General features: G+C 41.7%; 1 protein-coding gene across 2 annotated transcripts in view; it reads left to right on the top strand.

The window, feature by feature from the left end:
• LOC138966964 (uncharacterized) overlaps positions 1-18,322 on the top strand; it is a 22,185-nt gene extending 3,863 nt beyond the window's left edge. Inside the window, exons 1-6 of one of the 2 annotated variants that reach the window (XM_070339375.1) lie at positions 550-1,542; positions 9,928-10,506; positions 11,255-11,407; positions 11,983-12,126; positions 12,480-12,570; positions 14,593-18,322. In XM_070339375.1, the coding sequence (XP_070195476.1) occupies positions 9,939-10,506; positions 11,255-11,407; positions 11,983-12,126; positions 12,480-12,570; positions 14,593-15,481 (1,845 nt within the window). In that variant the 5' untranslated portion in view covers positions 550-1,542; positions 9,928-9,938 and the 3' untranslated portion in view covers positions 15,482-18,322. Of the gene's footprint in view, positions 1-549; positions 1,543-9,927; positions 10,507-11,254; positions 11,408-11,982; positions 12,127-12,479; positions 12,571-14,592 lie in introns of those variants that run through there. The other variant, XM_070339374.1, reaches the window with a different exon arrangement.
• The last annotated feature ends 586 nt before the right edge of the window (positions 18,323-18,908 follow it).

Genomic DNA, 18,908 nt, shown 5'->3' with positions numbered 1-18,908 from the left:
GTGACAGACAGAGCAAAACTGAACGGACGAAAAACGGTTTACCTGCTGATTGGGGAGCAATTAAAAGTGTGTAGGATGTTTCGGTACTTGCTAATTGTTGAATAAACCTAGGTTCGGATTATGGCGTTGTAAACTATAAACATCCGAGACAGAGTCTTTATGCCTCTTCTATTCTGTTGAAAACGCAGCTCTCGAGAGACCTACGTGTTTGTAGGTTCAAGTTACGATAATAAAAAATAAAAAATAAAATATACCCTGGTTCGGCTCAAAACGTTTTGCAATGTTATTGGACAAGTGTCAGCAGGTAAATGACAGATCTATACAACTGTACGTTTAATAATTGGTGTATGTGTCCTCATACTGTCTTCGTCCATTCGTTCTTCCTCTGACTCGGGCCGGCTAACCGGATGCTGCTTGTCTTACAACATCAAGTTTGCAAGGTCTGCGGCTGTAGTTGACTGTGTGTAATGAGGAAAGAACACACATTCAGGAAGAAAGATACATTCGAATATCATTTGCTTCCGGGAGCTATGGGGGGGGGGGGGGGGGGGGGGGGGGGGGTGGTAAGACGTCGGCCTCTTAATCGGAAGGTCGAGGGTTCGAATCCCGGCCGCGGCTGCCTGGTGGGTTAAGTGTGGAGATTTGTCCGATCTCCCAGGTCAACTTATGTGCAGACCTGCTAGTGGCTTATCCCCCTTCGTGTGTACACGCAAGCACAAGACCAAGTGCGCACGGAAAAGATCCTGTAATCCATGTCAGAGTTCGGTGGGTTATAGAAACACGAAAATACCCAACATGCTTCCTCCGAAAGCGGCGTATGGCTGCCTTAATGGCGGGGTAAAAACGGTCATACACGTGAAATTCCACTCGTGCAAAAACACGAGTGTACGCGGAAGAATTTGCTTCCAAGGGTGTTAACTTTTCTCAGTTCTTTTCATGACGGGAAGCCGTTTGCTCTTTTCAAAGCTCCTCCAAGGTGCCAATAGACTTGTTCCACATGACTCTAGCTGTTGCCGTCTATATTTAGAGAGCTACAGTCAAGTTGTTTCACGATCTTAACCGAAGTACACTCAGCTTGAACAAAAGACCAGGAAGTGCATGGCGGAGTCCTGATCATTGATCCGGGCGAATACAGTGGAACCTCCCTTTTAGGACACGCCCCCCCCCCTCCGCCCCGCCATTCCGATCTAATACCTCTCCCCTTGTTTGACTCATCAATCTCGGACTTTCTGTTCAGAACATCCATATAATGTATCCCCATTTTTAGGATCCTTCATTTTCAAGATTTGATTTTTACAGATTTTAGGAAGTCATAAAAGCAGGGTTTCGGTGTAGTGAGTAGTGCCGTTTCCAAGTTCTACGCGGGTTGTTGGCCTACAGTCCGTGTAAAAGACGAAGAAGCAACTATTCCGGATATAAAGTGGGCATGTTTCCGCCGACACAGTCATTCTGAGGTCTAGATCAGTCGTTCGTTGTCAAAGTGTTCTCTTTTGAGTCATTCTTTGGTTTGTCAATCACTGTCTCAGCTGTGTTGGTTCTAAGGTAGGTCTGTGATTTTATTGTTGAAACTGAGTGGCTGCTGTTTTAAACTGACTGTCGCAATACGTATGTACCACAGTTCGGACTGGAGTTTGATTAAGTTAGTTTACCACAGTATGTCGATGATTTGTAAAAATGTTTTTTTTAAAATTCTTTTCTTTTATTAGACACATAAACATAACTTACAGCATACACAGAGTTTATCAGCATAAGATATGATTGTCTTAGCGCATACACACGCACATACCTAGACAAGACACATACAAAGACAATACGGTGGGAAGGTTTAAAGGACAGGGGACATGGGGGGAGCGGATAACCGAGGTTGGGGGGGGGGGGAGGTGGGGACGGTGGTCACTCTTTGAAATACACTGGTACAATGACTGCATTAGCCTCCAAATATACATGGGGTATAATTATAGGCGTAAACGTACTGTATAATATGTGTTATGAATAAATGGAACAGGGAGTATTACATTCAAAAATGTTCATACGAGATCAATCAATACAATTATCCTATGGCATCAATGTAAGGGGTTTATATAAACACCAATCCATGATTGTATTGTTAAATCTGACAGAGTGTCTGAGATTTCTGAAGTAGCCTACTTAGTATTTTGAGCGGCCCGAGCCTCGACTGACCCCAGACGCTCTGTTTGTTTACGTACTGTAATCGTAAGCATCTCGTGGATTTTACTTTTGTACTGATGCAAACACTAGTAGTTAAACATAAATTGAAGTAACAAAATAGCTTCTGAGCCAGCACACTTATATAATATATAACACACACAGACACAGACACAGACACAAACACACCACCACCACAATCATCATCACCACCACCACGACCGACAGACAGAGAGGTACCCAATGCCTATCGTAAGCCCCCAGCTTCTCATACACGGTGGCAAGCTACTCCCCCCACCCCCTCTCACCCATACATCGTACTTGTCATCAGCACATATTTTGCAAATTGCTTTTATAGCACAATTAAGTTCTACGCTCTGATGCAGTTTGCGTGTCAATCCACACTACATTCCATTTTTTTGTCTGAACTAAGCTTCACAATTTATTTGCACACCACACAAAAACAGACTTAACCTTTGCCGTGCTTCCTGGGTTCACCTGTACCCAGAGACACACTAAAATCATTGTAACTCTGGAACCATTAAAGGTATCGTTTTGAAATTTTAAGTATCTCTCACACACCTAATTTGCTCTCTGTCTGCAAATTTTTAGTGTGTACATGACAAAACATCAGAATTAATTGATTATGATAATTTACATAAACACTACCGATGGCGCGGGTTCACACATACCCATACTTTTAAAGAGTAGTAGTGATTGTAACTATCCCTCTGCCGACGGCGCGGGTTCTGCTACACCCATAATTACCAAAGCGGCGGAACAGTGTCTGTCTGCCTGTTTGTCTCCAAGAGACTGTCTGTCTCTCTGTTTGTCTGTCCGTATCTCTCTGTCTGTATGTCTGTTGTCAGTTGCTCTGTCTGTCTGTCTGTCTATCCGTCTATCCGTCTCTCTGACTGTCTGTCTATCTGACTGTCTGTCTCTGTCTCTCTCTCTCTCTCTGTCTGTCTCTCTCTCTGTCTCTCTCTCTCTGTCTCTCTCTCTTAGTCTCTCTCTCTGTCTCTCTCTCTTAGTCTCTCTCTCTGTCTCTCTTTCTTAGTCTCTCTCTCTCTCTCTCTTTCTTAGTCTCTCTCTCTCTTAGTCTCTCTCTCTTAGTCTCTCTCTCTCTCTCTTTCTTAGTCTCTCGCTCTCTCTCTTTCTTAGTCTCTCTCTCTTTCTTAGTCTCTCTCTCTCTCTTTCTTAGTCTCTCTCTCTCTCTTTCTTAGTCTCTCTCTCTCTCTCTTAGTCTCTCTCTCCTTCTTAGTCTCTCTCTCTCTCTTAGTCTCTCTCTCTCTTTCTTAGTCTCTCTTTCTCTCTCTCTTTCTTAGTCTCTCTCTCTCTTTCTTAGTCTCTATCTCTCTTTTTTAGTCTCTCTCTCTCTCTCTTTCTTAGTCTCTCTCTCTCTTTCTTAGTCTCTCTCTCTCTTTCTTAGTCTCTCTCTCTCTCTAGCTCTTTCTTAGTCTCTCTCTTTCTCTCTTTCTTAGTCTCTCTCTCTCTTTCTTAGTCTCTCTCTCTCTCTCTCTTTCTTAGTCTCTCTCTCTCTCTCTCTCTCTTTCTTAGTCTCTCTCTCTCTCTTTCTTAGTCTCTCTCTCTTTCTTAGTCTCTCTCTCTCTCTTTCTTAGTCTCTCTCTCTCTTTCTTAGTCTCTCTCTCTCTTTCTTAGTCTCTCTCTCTCTTTCTTAGTCTCTCTCTCTCTTTCTTAGTCTCTCTCTCTCTCTCTCTTAGTCTCTCTCTCTCTTTCTTAGTATCTCTCTTAGTCTCTCTTTCTTTCTTAGTCTCTCTCTCTCTCTCTTTCTTAGTCTCTCTCTCTCTTTTTTAGTTTCTCTCTCTCTTTCTTAGTCTCTCTCTCTCTTTCTTAGTCTCTCTCTCTCTCTCTTAGTCTCTCTCTCTCTCTCTTTCTTAGTCTCTCTCTCTCTCTCTTAGTCTCTCTCTCTTTCTTAGTCTCTCTTTCTCTCTCTTAGTCTCTCTCTTTCTTAGTCTCTCTCTCTTTTTTTTTAGTCTATCTCTCTCTCTCTCTTTCTTAGTCTCTCTCTTTCTTAGTCTCTCTCTCTCTTTCTTAGTCTCTCTCTCTCTTTCTTAGTCTCTCTCTCTCTTTCTTTGTCTCTCTCTCTCTCTTTCTTAGTCTCTCTCTCTTTCTTAGTCTCTCTCTCACTCTTTCTTAGTCTCTCTCTCTCTCTCTTTCTTAATCTCTCTCTCTCTCTTTATTTGTCTCTCTCTCTCTCTTTATCTGTCTCTCTCTCTCTATCTTTCTTAGTCTCTCTCTCTCTCTTTCTTAGTATGCTGTATCTCTCTCTCTCTCTTTCTTAGTCTCTCTCTCTTTCTTAGTCTCTCTCTCTCTCTTAGTCTCTCTCTCTTTCTTAGTCTCTCTCTCTCTCTCTCTCTTTCTTAGTCTCTCTCTCTTTCTTAGTCTCTCTCTCTCTCTCTTTCTTAGTCTCCCTCTCTCTCTTTCTTAGTCTCTCTCTCTTTCTTAGTCTCTCACTCTCTTTCTTAGACTCTCTCTCTTTCTTAGTCTCTCTCTCTTTCTTAGTCTCTCTCTCTCTCTCTTTCTTAGTCTCTCTCTCTCTTTCTTAGTCTCTCTCTCTCTCTCTCTCTCTCTCTCTCTTTCTTAGTCTCTCAGTCTCTCTCAGTCTCTCCCTCCCCCTCTCCCTCCCCCTCTCCCTCCCCTGCAAGAGGTCGGTGAAGGGAGAAACTCGATGCAACCACTGAAGTAGCGCTGTGGGTTTCCCTGAACCCACCCCGTCGTTAGAGAAATAAACGGTAAAAACCCTCTTTCAAATGTATGGGTTCAGATAAACCCGCATCGTCGTTAGAGGAATAAACGGTAAATTAAATACCCTCTTTCAAATGTATGGGTTCAGACAAACCCGCATCGTCGGGAGTGTGTAGTCAAAAGCGGCATCCGGCAAAGGTTAACACAACGCACAGTGGACACTTTTCCGCGTGACTGATCGCTAAAACAATAAATAGAATAGATAAACAGACACATATAGAAGGAGCAGATAGAAGTAAAGCATATTGGCACACGTTAAAACCTTGAATTTCAACGACTAGTATTAGAAGTCAACAGTAAGACAATACAAGGAAAGGAAAAAAGAAAACATAGTTATTTTTAGGCAGCCAATCAATTGGGCGTAACCCCTAATCGACCCGACAGAAAACAGTCTAAAATCAACACACAAACAAACAAACAAGCAAACAAACAAACACAAACAAACAAACAATCAAACAAACAATCAAACAAACAAACAAACAAACAAACAAACGGAGAAAAAATAAAGAAAGAAACAAATAAACAGAGAAACAAGCTAGCTATAGCCAAGAATGACCTCCCGGTCAAAACTGACTATGTGTCAAAATGGCCTGTTACACCGGGTCCTGTCAGTGTCCTCATACTGTCTTCGTTCGTTCGTTTTTCCTCTGACTCGGGCCGGCTACTGACCGGATGCTGCTTGTCTTGCAACATCAAGTTTGCAAGGTCTGCCGCTGTAGTTGACTGTGTGTAACGAGGAAAGAACACACATTCATGAAGAAAGATACATTTTAATATCATTTGCTTGGGTGTTAACTTTGCTCAGTTCTTTTCATGAAGAAAGCCGTTTGCTCTTATTCAGAGCGCTCTTTCACGATCTTAACCGAATTACACTCAGCTTGAACTAAAGACGAGGACGTTAAATGACGCGGTCCCGACTGATCCGGGCGGTTACAGTGGAACCTCCCTTTTAGGACCCCCTCCCCCCTCCCCCTCCGTCCCGCCATCCCAATTTAAAACTTCTCCCATTTTAAGACTCATTTATTTTGGACTTTCTGTTCACAAGCTCAATACTCCTTAATTTTTAAGATCTGATTTTCACAGATTTGTAGGAAGTATTAAAAGCAGTGTTTCAGTGTACTGAGTAGCGCCGTCTTCAAGTTGTACAGTGTGTGTGAAAGATGAGCAAGTCGCGTAAGGCGAAAATACAACATTTAGTCAAACAGCTGTCGAACTCACAGAATGAAATTGAACGCAATACAATTTTTCAGCAAGACCGTATACTCGTAGCATCGTCAGTCCACAGCTCATGGCAAAGGCAGTGAAATTGACAAGAAGAGCGGGGTAGTAGTTGCGCTGAGAAGGATAGCACGCTTTTCTGTACCTCTCTTCGTTTTAACTTTCTGAGCGTGTTTTTAATCCAAACATATCATATCTATATGTTTTTGGAATCAGGAACCGACAAGGAATAAGATGAAAGTGTTTTTAAATTGATTTCGAAAATTTAATTTTGATCATAATTTTTATATTTTTAATTTTCAGAGCTTGTTTTTAATCCAAATATAACATATTTATATGTTTTTGGAATCAGAAAATGATGGAGAATAAGATGAACGTAAATTTTGATCGTTTTATAAAAATGATTATTTTTACAATTTTCAGATCAAAGTCATTAATTAATTTTTAAGCCACCAAGCTGAAATGCAATACCGAAGTCCGGGCTTCGTCGAAGATTATTTTACCAAAATTTCAACCAATTTGGTTGAAAAATGAGAGCGTGACAGTGCCGCCTCAACTTTCACGAAAAGCCGGATATGACGTCATCAAAGACATTTATCAAAAAAATGAAAAAAAAGTCTGGGGATATCATACCCAGGAACTCTCATGTCAAATTTCATAAAGATCGATCCAGAAGTTTAGTCTGAATCGCTCTACACACACACACACACACACACGCGCGCACACACGCACATACACCACGACCCTCGTTTCGATTCCCCCTCGATGTTAAAATATTTAGTCAAAACTTGACTAAATATAAAAAGCACGCATTCTGGAAGATTTAATAGTGGGCGTGTTTCCGCTGACAGTCATTCTGAAGTCACTAGATCAGTCGTGCGTTGAAGTGTTCTCGTTTGTCATTCTTTTGATTGCCAGTGACTGTGTGAGCTGTGTTGATTTTTGAGGTAGGTCTGTGATTTTATTGTCAAAGTGTCTGAGATTTCCTAAGTAGTCCGCTTTTATTCTGAGCGGCTCGAGTCTCGACTGCATGCTGCCTCAGACTCTCTGTGTTGTTTTTGTACATAGTATTCGTAAGCACCCGGTGGATTTGACTTTTGAAGTTGATGACAACCCTAGTACTGAAACGAAACTGAAAGTAACAAGCACGCTACTGAGAAGGCACACAAGCATACTTTAACACACACACACACACACACACACACACCACCACCACCACCACCACCACCACCACCACCATCATCATCATCATCATCATCATCATCATCATCATTATGATTAGACCGGCACGGTTGGCCTAGTGGTAAGGTGTCCGCCCCGTGATCGGGAGGTCGTGGGTTCGAACCCCGGCCGGGTCATACCTAAGACTTTAAAATTGGCAATCTAGTGGCTGCTCCGCCTGGCGTCTGGCATCATGGGGTTAGTGCTAGGACTGGTTGGTCCGGTGTCAGAATAATGTGACTGGGTGAGACATGAAGCCTGTGCTGCGACTTCTGTCTTATGGAAAGCCGTTTGGCTCATAACCATTACACGCGTAATAAAACATAAATACACGTGTAATAAATAATTGATACACGTGTAATAAATGATTAATGCACGTGTAATAATCATTTTTTACGCGTGTAATAAATAATTCATACACGTGTAAGAAATGATTAAATACGCGTGTAATAAATATTTCATGCGCGTGTAAGAAATGATTAAATACGCGTGTAATAAATATTTCATGCGCGTGTAAGAAATGATTAAATACACGTGCAGGAAATAGTTTATACGCGTGTAAGAAATGATTAAATACACGTGTAGGAAATTATTTAAATACACGTGTATTTAATCATTACATACACCCGTAATAAACTTAAAACTTGAATCGGAAAATATACGACATGCAAAGCAACAACTCTCGTCTATTCTACTTCCGGTTCGCGCGCACAACAACCGACTTCATCTGATAAAACAAGTAACTTACCTTTCCAATGCTGTGCGAGCCTGGGCAAAGGCGTTAAATTGTTCTCGCAAACCTTCTAAGGTGACATTGACGTTTGCCGCTTCCGCCATCTTGAGCTGTAAGCGTGCAAAGCGAGGCGATGAAGACGCATAGAGTGTTTTTCATGTGGATTCCCAGTCCGAGTTTTTAAGTCGCTTAACCACGTGACTCCTGCATTTTTAACGCTTGTATGAAATATTTATTACACGCGTATTTATTCATTTCTTACGCGTGTATGAAAAATGTATTACACGTGTATTTAATCATGTCTTACACGTGTACGAAATGATTAAATACACGTGGAATAAAAATGTCATACACGTGTACGAAATGATTAAATACACGCGTAATAAATATTTCATGCGCGTGTAAGAAATATTTAATACACGCGTAAGAAATATTTCATGCGCGTGTAAGAAATAATTAATACACGCGTAATAATCATTTCATGCGCGTGTAAAAAATATTTAAATACACGTGTAATAAATAATTACACGTGTATTTAAATATTTCTTACACGCGCATGAAATGTTAATTACACGTGTATTTAATCATTTCTTACACGAGTATGCAATATTTATTACGCGTGTATTTAATCATTATGCTATTCCATAGCATGAGAAAAAAGATAAATTACACGTGCAATAAGAAATAAATACACGTGTATTAGTCATTTATTACGCGTGTATTTATGTTTTATTACACGCGTAATGGTTATGAGCCAAACGGCTTTCCATACTGTCTTGTGTGTGGCGCACGTTATATGTCAAAGCAGCACCGCCCTGATATGGCCCCTCGTGGTCGGCTGGGCGTTAAGCAAACAAACAAACAAACAAACAAAAAAATCATCATTATGACAGACAGACAGACAGACAGACAGACAGACAGACAGACATACAGACAGACAGACAGACAGACAGGCAGGCAGATAGAGAGGTAACCAACGCATGTCGTACACTCCTGCTCATACACAGTTGCAAGCTACTCTTCCCCTCACTCATACATCCTACATGTCCGACTCTTTCAGCACATACTTTGCAAATTGTTTTTATTGAACAATTAAGTTCTACGATCTGATTCTGTTTGCTAGTCAATCCACACTACATTCCATTTCTTGTCTGAACTAAGCTACACAATTTGTTGCACACCACTCCAAAACAAACTTAAGACTACGCACATTGGACATTTTCCGCATGACTAAGAGCTAACAAGATAAATGGAATAGACAGACAGAAGTAGCAGATAGAAGTAAAGCAAATTGGCACGCATTAAAACCTTGAATTTCAACTAGTAATACTTGTTATAGAAGTCAACAGAAAGACAGGAAATGAAACGGAATTAAGAAAACAGAGTTACTTTTAGACAGCCACTCAATTGGGCGTAACCCCCTAATCGACCCAACAGAAAACAGTCTAAAAATCAACAAACAAACAAACACACACACAAACAACCAATACAACCAAAACAACACAACAAAAAAACACCACCAACAACAAACAAACAAACAAACACACAACCCACAGAAGAAGCAAGATTCAGCAAACAGAAAGAAAGGCATATCAATTACCTATTCAATGAAGATGTTTTGTAGGAAATTATGTTTCGTTCCTTTGATGTCGCTTACACTCTACACCATTCCGAATTAAGGCGTTAAGCGCGTTGGAGATGACTTGAGAGGCTTAATGAGAGTTGGATGTGGTTAGTTGGAGGAATGTTTTTTTTATGCAAGTCATTTCAGATTTAATGTACGTCACTTTACTAACCCGGCAGTCTCTTTGTTATCATTTCAGAACGAAAAACCATGGCTGACAACAAGAACAAGACTCTCCGACCCTCCCTGAATCCATTCTTCCTTCATTCCACCGTCCTGTTCTTCCTCCTCTTTCTCCTCCTTCCCTCCCCTTCCCATCAAAGCCCAACTCAAGACAGACAGAAACGTCAGGCCTCCAATTTTTTTATGAACACACCGTTGAGTGAGAACAACATTTCCAACAGCAATGACGTCCCAGAGAACGAACACACAGTGAACATGCCAGATCTTGGTGGACCAGACTGGCTGTTTAACATAACATGGGGCCCTGAGAGCAACTTAAGTACCCCAGACGTAGGCCTTGGCTGCGGCGCCATGATTCCATGCGAACACGGATTGTGCAATTACTCCAACAAGAATAAGACCAAAATGTACTGTGTCTGCGATCCAGGATATGTCGGGGACCGTTGCCAGAACCCTTGTGGCAGAAACTGTAGTAACGACGGCACGTGCTACTCGGTCAAGACTGAGGGGAATGAGACTAAGGAGGTGTGTCAGTGTCCATACCCCTGGGTGGGGCCTTACTGCGAGGACATGCCACCTAAAGAGGTAGAGGAAGGTGAGTGTAATGAATGTTTGAATTTTAGAGGTACAGTCTTTGCCGTGTGAACGAGTCGGTTCACCATCTCAGATCAGTCTGGCAAGGCTTTTACACGGTATAAGATCATCCCACCACTTGGACACGCAATAAAAAACCTGGGTGCTTCCTGTGCAAAGTGAGACTTTTTTGAATGAATTTGTTTATAAAGTTTGCCACCAGTGTCGGTGAAAAACTCAATTCATCAAAACAAAACAAAAATGCCCACACTGCACTCGGTGCAGCCAGTATGCTGATTAAGAGTGTTGGTATGTGTTCAAGTGGAGGGATGGTCTTATTCCAAGTTAAACTGACGGCTGACCAGGTTTGAGATGATCTTTCCAATAAACAACTCGTGGGTGGACTGGCTAAGCGGTTCCCTGGCGGTAGGATTTGGGTGTTAGGACAAATTCCAATGGCTGTAATGCTACTCTCGTATATATGGCAAAATAAATTCTTGTGCTCTTGTTCCTTCGTTCTCTAATCATCGTGGCAGCGTTTTCAATAAATGCACGTCCTGATGTATCTGTACATATGTAACGATGTTGACTTGTATATATATACAATGTATCTGTCTCTCTGTCTGCACAGATAATTCGTTGGTGTACTGGCTCAGCGGTAGGATTTGGGTGGTAATCGCTGTGGCAGAGTTTTCAGTGTAGGCACCGTCTTAATGTATCTGCACATTTAACAATGTTAACATTGTGAATCTGTCTCTCTGTCTGCACAGACAACTCGTGGGTGTACTGGCTGAGCGGTTCCCTGTCAGTAGGACTGGTGGTGGTGATCGTCGCAGCAGCCCTCGTCATTTACTGTCTTTGGAAGAAGCGACTGGTCTTCGCCATGAAATTCGTCTACTTCTTCAAGTCATACGAAGACAACGGTACGACATGACACTACAGTTTAGCATTTTAACTTGCAACACAGTCAATCCCGTGAAAGCGACTCGACTCACCATCTCAAAATAATATAGTCAAGCTTTGACAAGGGATAAGACAATCATCCACACAAATAATGTGTATGTGTATGTGTGTATGTGTGTGTGTGTGTGCCTCAGTGTGTGTGTGTATGTGTGTGTGTATGTGTGTGTGTGTGTGCGTGCGTGTATGCGCGGGCGAGACACAGAACAAACTAGTAATTTTGAGATGGGTCGAAAGACCTGTTTGAAAGCATATCAACAGGATGAGATGTCGGACGAAGTTACCTTGCCAAATACTGAGACTCACGCGCTTGTACGCACGAGAAAGTACCAAACGGGGAGGGGCCCAAGACGGAGGTCACGTGGGTTGAAATCTCAAACAAATCTGAACTACAGTAAATTTGTCCCAGCGCTTAGTTCCCACTTGTTGGGCACATTTATTGTGTGCACCACTCTTAGAAAAAAAACCATTATTTTGTGTGTGTGTGTGTGTGTGTGTAAGGAAATGTTAGTTATGGTACTGCATACACTTTTTTCAGATGGGCTGCTGTATGACGCCTTCGTGTCGTACGTTTCTCGCCCTGCGGACGAGGACTTTGTGTACACACATCTTCGCCCTAAGCTGGAGGAGGAAATGGGATTTAGGCTGTGTCTGCATCAACGGGACTTTGTCATCGGTGAAAGTGAGTACTGAATACTGCAAAGGGAGAGAAGCCCCTTTAAAAATGTTATTTTTTTCCTATGCAGATTTACTTCCCTTCTGTCTTTGATACATGTGTATGAACACCACGAGGGCATTTCTCTGCTTTCTGCCCGTGTTCAAACGTATTTATTATGATGTTCGCAGTCTGTTTGGCCGTTTATTATTTCCTGATTAAATTTGGGCACTGCCACAAGCATGTTTACTGAGAAATAGTTTGTAGTGGCACTAAACATTGTGCATTAATACCTTACCTTTCGCATAAATATACGTGTGTGCGCGCTTGTGTCTTCTTGCAGCCCTAATGAAATGAATGTTCTGTTTTTTGCTGTGCAGCCATCTCCAATAACATCTGTGACACACTGGAAAACACCAGGCGGTTCATATTGGTGCTCACCCCACGATACTTGGAGAGCGAATGGGCAGAGTAAGTTATTAACACCTGTTTGAGCATCCTTCCCGTAGACCATCACAGACACTGTCAGGCTTTTACACACAGTACAGACACCCTTTTCTTTTAAACACTCACCGCTCCAGAACATCCTAGTTGCCCTCCGTAAAGAGCGAGCTATTTTCAAAGAATTTATTTTTGCGTGGCCAGCCGGATTGTCTGTCAGACAATCGGACGGCTCGCTTTGGCGCTAGACCTAACTTTTAACATCTAAATAATAAATCGACAGCTTGTTACAAAACCATTCTTTAATCATAAAAGAATAGTTTTTTTTTATCAAGACAAGATCAGTACAACTCGAAGTCTTGAAAGTTTTAACAAGTCGCGTAAGGCGAAAATACAACATTTAGTCAATTAGCTGTCGAACTCACAGAATGAAACGGAACGCAATGCAACGCAGCAAGACCGTATACTCGTAGCATCGTCAATCCACCGCTCATGGCAAAGGCAGTGAAATTGACAAGAAGAGCGGGGTAGTAGTTGCGCTAAGAACAGCACGCTTTTCTGTACCTCTCTTCGTTTTAACTTTCTGAGCGTGTTTTTAATCCAAACATATCATATCTATATGTTTTTGGAATCAGGAACCAACAAGAAAATAAGATGAAAGTGTTTTTAAATTGATTTCGACAATTTAATTTTGAAAATAATTTTTATATATTTAATTTTCAGAGCTTGTTTTTAATCCAAATATAACATATTTATATGTTTTTGGAATCAGCAAATGATGGAGAATAAGATGAACGTAAATTTGGATCGTTTTATAAAAGAAATATTTTTTTTACAATTTTCAGATTTTTAATGACCAAAGTCATTAATTAATTTTTAAGCCACCACGCTGAAATGCAATACCGAAGTCCGGGCCTCGTCGAACAATACTTGACCAAAATTTCAACCAATTTGGTTGAAAAATGAGGGCGTGACAGTGCCGCCTCAACTTTCACGAAAAGCCGGATATGACGACATCAAAGACATTTATCAAAAAAATGAAAAAAACGTATGGGGATATCATACCCAGGAACTCTCATGTCAAATTTCATAAAGATCGGTCCAGTAGTTTGGTCTGAATCGCTCTACACGCACGCACACACACACACACACACACACACACACACACATACACACACACATACACCACGACCCTCGTCTCGATTCCCCCCTCGATGTTAAAACATTTAGTCATAACTTGACTAAATGTAAAAAGGGTAGCCCGGAAGCGTGTCCCGCAAAACGTGTTTCTCGTAGCAGACGAATGTTCAGCATGTCGCCAGTTTGTTTGAACAGTAAACCGCCACCGCTCAGTTCCTGTGACTCGCCGCCGTTTGTTGCGTTTTAGATTCAGAGGTACACAATAACGTACTATTGCAGATACAGCGAGTCGCATTGAAATCACAAACTGAGTACTAAATTGTGAAAAAAAGGAAAGTGGATCACACGGGTTCACGATGGCTCAGGGGTTAGATAAACCACGACAACAGGTGGGTAGTTTACGCTAGCTAAATAGCCATTCAAACGATCCGTGTCATTTAATGCTATTAAATGCTATTGCAAGTGTGTTCGATAAGGTTAGAACTGCTTTTTTCATGGGAAGATTTAAATCGTTCTGTAAACCATTTGAGACAGACTGGGGCGTTAACCGCAATGAATACAGCCATCAGGCAAGTTTTCAGCTCAGGGTTCGGGCAAAAAACAGCACCGAATGCCTTAATTTTTCTTTGAATGTTTTGATTGTCGTATTTGTTGTTATATTCTCCACATGTTTTGTTGTTTTCAGCGCACATCTAAGTTGAATATGAGAGGCCCTGTTTTTTGCTTCTTTTCTATTTCAAGACAGCCTGCTCCGCACCTTGATGCCTCTTGTACTTGTGACGATATGATTTTTAGGATACAATAAAGGCGCATGATCAAAGTGTACATTGGAACACATCTCTTCAATTGTATTCATTGTGTTTTCAGTCAAAATGCTCCTGTAATTTTGACGTTCTTCTTGTGGTGTTTCAGGTTCGAGTACCAGAAGGCGTTCCACGAGATGCTGAAGCTCAACATTCGCATCGTGCCCATCATTCTGGAAGAGATCACCGCCACCACCACCATCAACCACACCCTCAAGGCCATCCTCGATTCCGTCACCTACATCACCTACCCAGGCAGCCAGGCCAGCCAGCAGCAGCTGGACAAGTTCTGGGAGCGGGTGCACCTCTCCATGCCCAAGATGAAGAACAAGAAGACGAGCACGGACCAGGTGGAGTCCTTCAAACTGACTGATGTCAAGATTTCCGATTGCGGCGTTGCTGCTGCTGAGAATGGCAAGCTGCCTGGACTGAAGAACAAGGACTTGAAGGAGATGGAAGGTTTGGAATCTGCGTATCTGAAGATGTTGGATGCCCCTGCTAAGAATGAAAAACCTGCTCAAGACACTGCTACTGATCCTGCCGATCTGAATCATGTGCGAGTCGACGTAGCAAGCACTGGAGGTCCCGCCAACATCGCCATCGGTTCTTCTGTCGGAGAAGACAGTCTCAGATCTGCCGAGAATCACGTCGTCGCTGATACTTCTGAGGCCAAAAACGCTCCTGTTCAATCGAAAGGTGACCGTATCCCCAGTCTTTCTGCTGCTGCTGTCACGAAAACAAAACCAACAGGAGAAAACAAACCTGGAAACACTAACACTCGCACTCCTCGCTCAAAAAATGGGAATATTTTCACCAGATTTCTAGCACCCAAGAAAGAAAACGCCGAAGCTGTGAAGCTGAAAGCATACCATCCAATAGGAGACAGTTCTTTTTCGCAGCTGTCTGAAAACCAGCCCAGCAAATGCCTACAAAATGGCGTCGGCTCAAATGGAACAGTTAACAAAGCGTTTGATGATCAGGAATCCAGCGTGAAATAATCTGATTCTTTGAATGTCGCTTGAAACTTGGAGCTGCGTCCATGGGTGGTGTACAGTACAGCGCCCACACCATCCCCCTTTAATTGGACCGTTCGAAATCTTAGAAAATTATGTTTGGAAGTATTACAAATGACAAAGCAGGACAGAACAGGGGAATGTTTTCAGTTCGGGTCTCTTCAAGTGCACTGCTCTTCTCGTGAAGCAATTCTGCTATATCAGGTTTAGTCAACCTTTTACTTTGGACAAAACCACCCTCTTCTTGGACACCAACATTTAACATCATGACTGCTTCAAGTTCAGTATTTAGATTTGTCAGTTTTGAGAAATTAATGTTTACAAAACATTCCCACTATTCACAGAAACCACTTAGACTGTAGTGTTTTGGTATGTGTCCAAGTGGAGCTATGGCCTTACCCCGTGTAAAATCCTGCTTTTTCTGAGACAAATACATTCACACGTGCTTCTGTCCACGTGTTTCAGACACACCCCTCGCTATTGATTGGCTCCTCCAATGTTGGCCTCCGTAAAATCAAGGGTATTCACTCGTTCACAACCCATATAAACCCGACAGAGTTATTTTCGGAATTCCTCTATTGAGGACTTTGCCATGACAATGTAGGCCTACCTTGACCGGTAAACGTTGCTTGACATCGCCGCGGATCACATTTATTTTTAAACCTATTTTTGACGGCATGCAGCTTCTGAAGGTTTGTTGCACCTTAATTAGATCAAAAGCCGGCTTTGAAATACCTCCCATTGTACATTGGTCACCATCACGTACACCATTAAGGTCTGTCTGGGCTTTTACGTGTGACAAGAGCTTCCTTCTTCTTGGGTATCTATCAAAAATCAACAGTCTGACAATTTCGTTGGCACATCGGGAAACGTTTTTAAATGATTTTTCTGTTACTCAAAAAAGACTGGTAAAAGTCTCCACTCAACACAAGAAGACCCTAGGCTGTATATTTTGTGTCCACGTGGAAGAATGCTCTTAAGCCATTTAAAAGCCAGGACGGATCTCTTGTGATTTACAAGATGGTCTAGGGAGAGAAAAGGTATCTTCAAACCATTTTGAAGTGTATGATAATAATAATAATAATAATAATAATAATAATAATAATAATAATAATAATAATTGTCAGTAAGTACTGGTGTCACATGACTGATGTGAACCAGTTGATTGGCTAATGGCGATGCGCTAAAACTGTTAGCGCACTCTTGGAGTGCGCTAACTTTTCCACAGAGCGTATTCTTGCGCCCTTTGCCTAAGCAAGACTGTGCTCTCATCCTCAGAATTAATTAATGACATGTAGCTTATATTCTCCACAATACCAAATGACCATAAATTCCCTGCTTCTCAATTAAAGCAGAAGTGGGGTTTTTTCTGACAGATTGCATGTGCCTGTGCCAGTGCCAGTGATCTAAAAAAATAGAAGCCGCTGTGTTTCATCTAATTTTCGCCGACTTGCATAGATTCTTCTCATATGCCGTGTTAGTGGCATGTAGCTTATCATCCACATTACCAAATGATGAGTTAGTATACAATTCCCAGCGGCTAACAGAAAACACAAGTGTTATTCCGATAACGTACCAGCTAGACCAGTTTGGAAGACTGACTCGATCGACTCTGTAGCAGACAACACAGAAATACGACTACATCAGTTCAGTAAATGAATGGTTTCAGAATTATTATTTCAAAGCAAGAACAATCGTAATCGAAAACGTGTAAGGTTCAGAACGTTCTTACCATATATAAGATTTATTAGCAGCCTGCCTCATGCGTACAGACTCAGTGCAGACTGCAGTCGTTCCATTGCCCAGGTTGGCAGGTAGCCTAGCAGACGACATTAACCCCGCTCAGCAAATTAACATGTTGGGCAAATGTGAACGAAAAAACGATGGGGATATAATACGTGTAGGGTTCAGAGCATTCTTACCGTTCATGTTTAGTATCAGACTCCCCGATGAGCGAAGATAGAACACGAGAAATGTGCCACATTTGTTTTGAAAATGTGCGAACCGTCGAGTCCCGCTTTGAGTCAATTCAAGGGGAGTCACTCCGCATAGTCAATCCGTCGAAGCTCGACTGGAGGTTTCGAATCGCAAATAATGAAGAGCCTTTCTCCGAGTTCAAATGAGGTCTCTCTGAAAGATCATCACTGTTCAGATTAACGCTACACTGGAATTTACTAACAGAAATTAAAATGCGTGTGACGAAAGCACGACACACTTGAGACACCCCACACAAAAGTAGATCTTTACTGTGCACGACCTGACCACACAGTTATGCCTATTCAAATGCGCATTGCAAAATGTGCGTTTGGAATCTTCTTTTTTCTATGGCGGTACTGACAATATCGTTATTGAAACAATCCCAGTGCACTAAGGGATTTATAGAGCAAATCTCGAAAATAATTATTGAACTCAGCGCTATGCGCTTCGTTCAATAATGAATTTTCTCGATTTGCTCTATAAATCCCTTAGTGCACTGGGATGTCTCAATAACTTAAATAATAATAATAATAAATGAGCATTTATATAGCGCAACATCATAACTTTACAATTATGCTCTTTGCGCTTGACACATTTAAAATTAAAACACAGTTATACAAGCATTTACATCTACATTCATAGTCAACAACAGTTAGTTAAAAGCATACACCATCAAACATACATTACAAAAAGTTCTTCCACTAACTAAGTAATAAAACATGAATAAAATAGGTAGTGAAAACAAGGAAATACCAGCTGAATACCCTTAATCAAACAAAACATGTTATCAACAATACTGAAAACAGCCCTAGATATACATTATCACATTATCACTAAAACAACAAAAACACTACACTGATGAGAACAAAATCAGGGGTTGTATTTCTTGAAGAGGTGTGTTTTAAGTGCTCGTTTGAATGCTTGGGGTGACTGAGAGTGGCGGATGTGAAAGGGGAGAGGATTCCATTGTGTGGGTGCGCAGAAAGTGAAAGTGCGTTGTCCGTATGTTTTGGTTTTTGTGTGTGGAATGGTAAGGATGCGACAGTCAGAAGAGGCACGGAGTTGTCTTGCTGGAGAATATACGGTGAGGAGTTCAGAGAAGTAAGCAGGAGACGAGCCAGAAACGAAGTTAAAGCAGATCGGGTGGACAGTTTGTAGTCAATGCGGGCTTGAATAGGTAACCAGTGCAGTGTGCGAAGAAGTGGTGTTGCGTGATCTCGTTTTCGTGCTTTGAGAATGAGGCGTGCTGCCGAGTTTTGGACTTTTTGTAGTTTATGCAGGAGGTACAGAGGACAGCCAGAGAGAAGAAAGTTGCAGTAGTCAAGTTTAGAAAGAACAAAGGCACAGACAAGAGTGTTGGTTGTTTGAGAGGAGGGTGTGTGGCGAATGGTGCTGATCTTACGAAGCTCAAAATAAGCTGCTCTACAGACTAAAG

This window comes from Littorina saxatilis, linkage group LG5, assembly GCF_037325665.1.
Source record: "Littorina saxatilis isolate snail1 linkage group LG5, US_GU_Lsax_2.0, whole genome shotgun sequence".
NCBI lineage: Eukaryota > Metazoa > Mollusca > Gastropoda > Littorinimorpha > Littorinidae > Littorina > Littorina saxatilis.
This window is presented reverse-complemented; position numbering and strand designations above follow the sequence as displayed.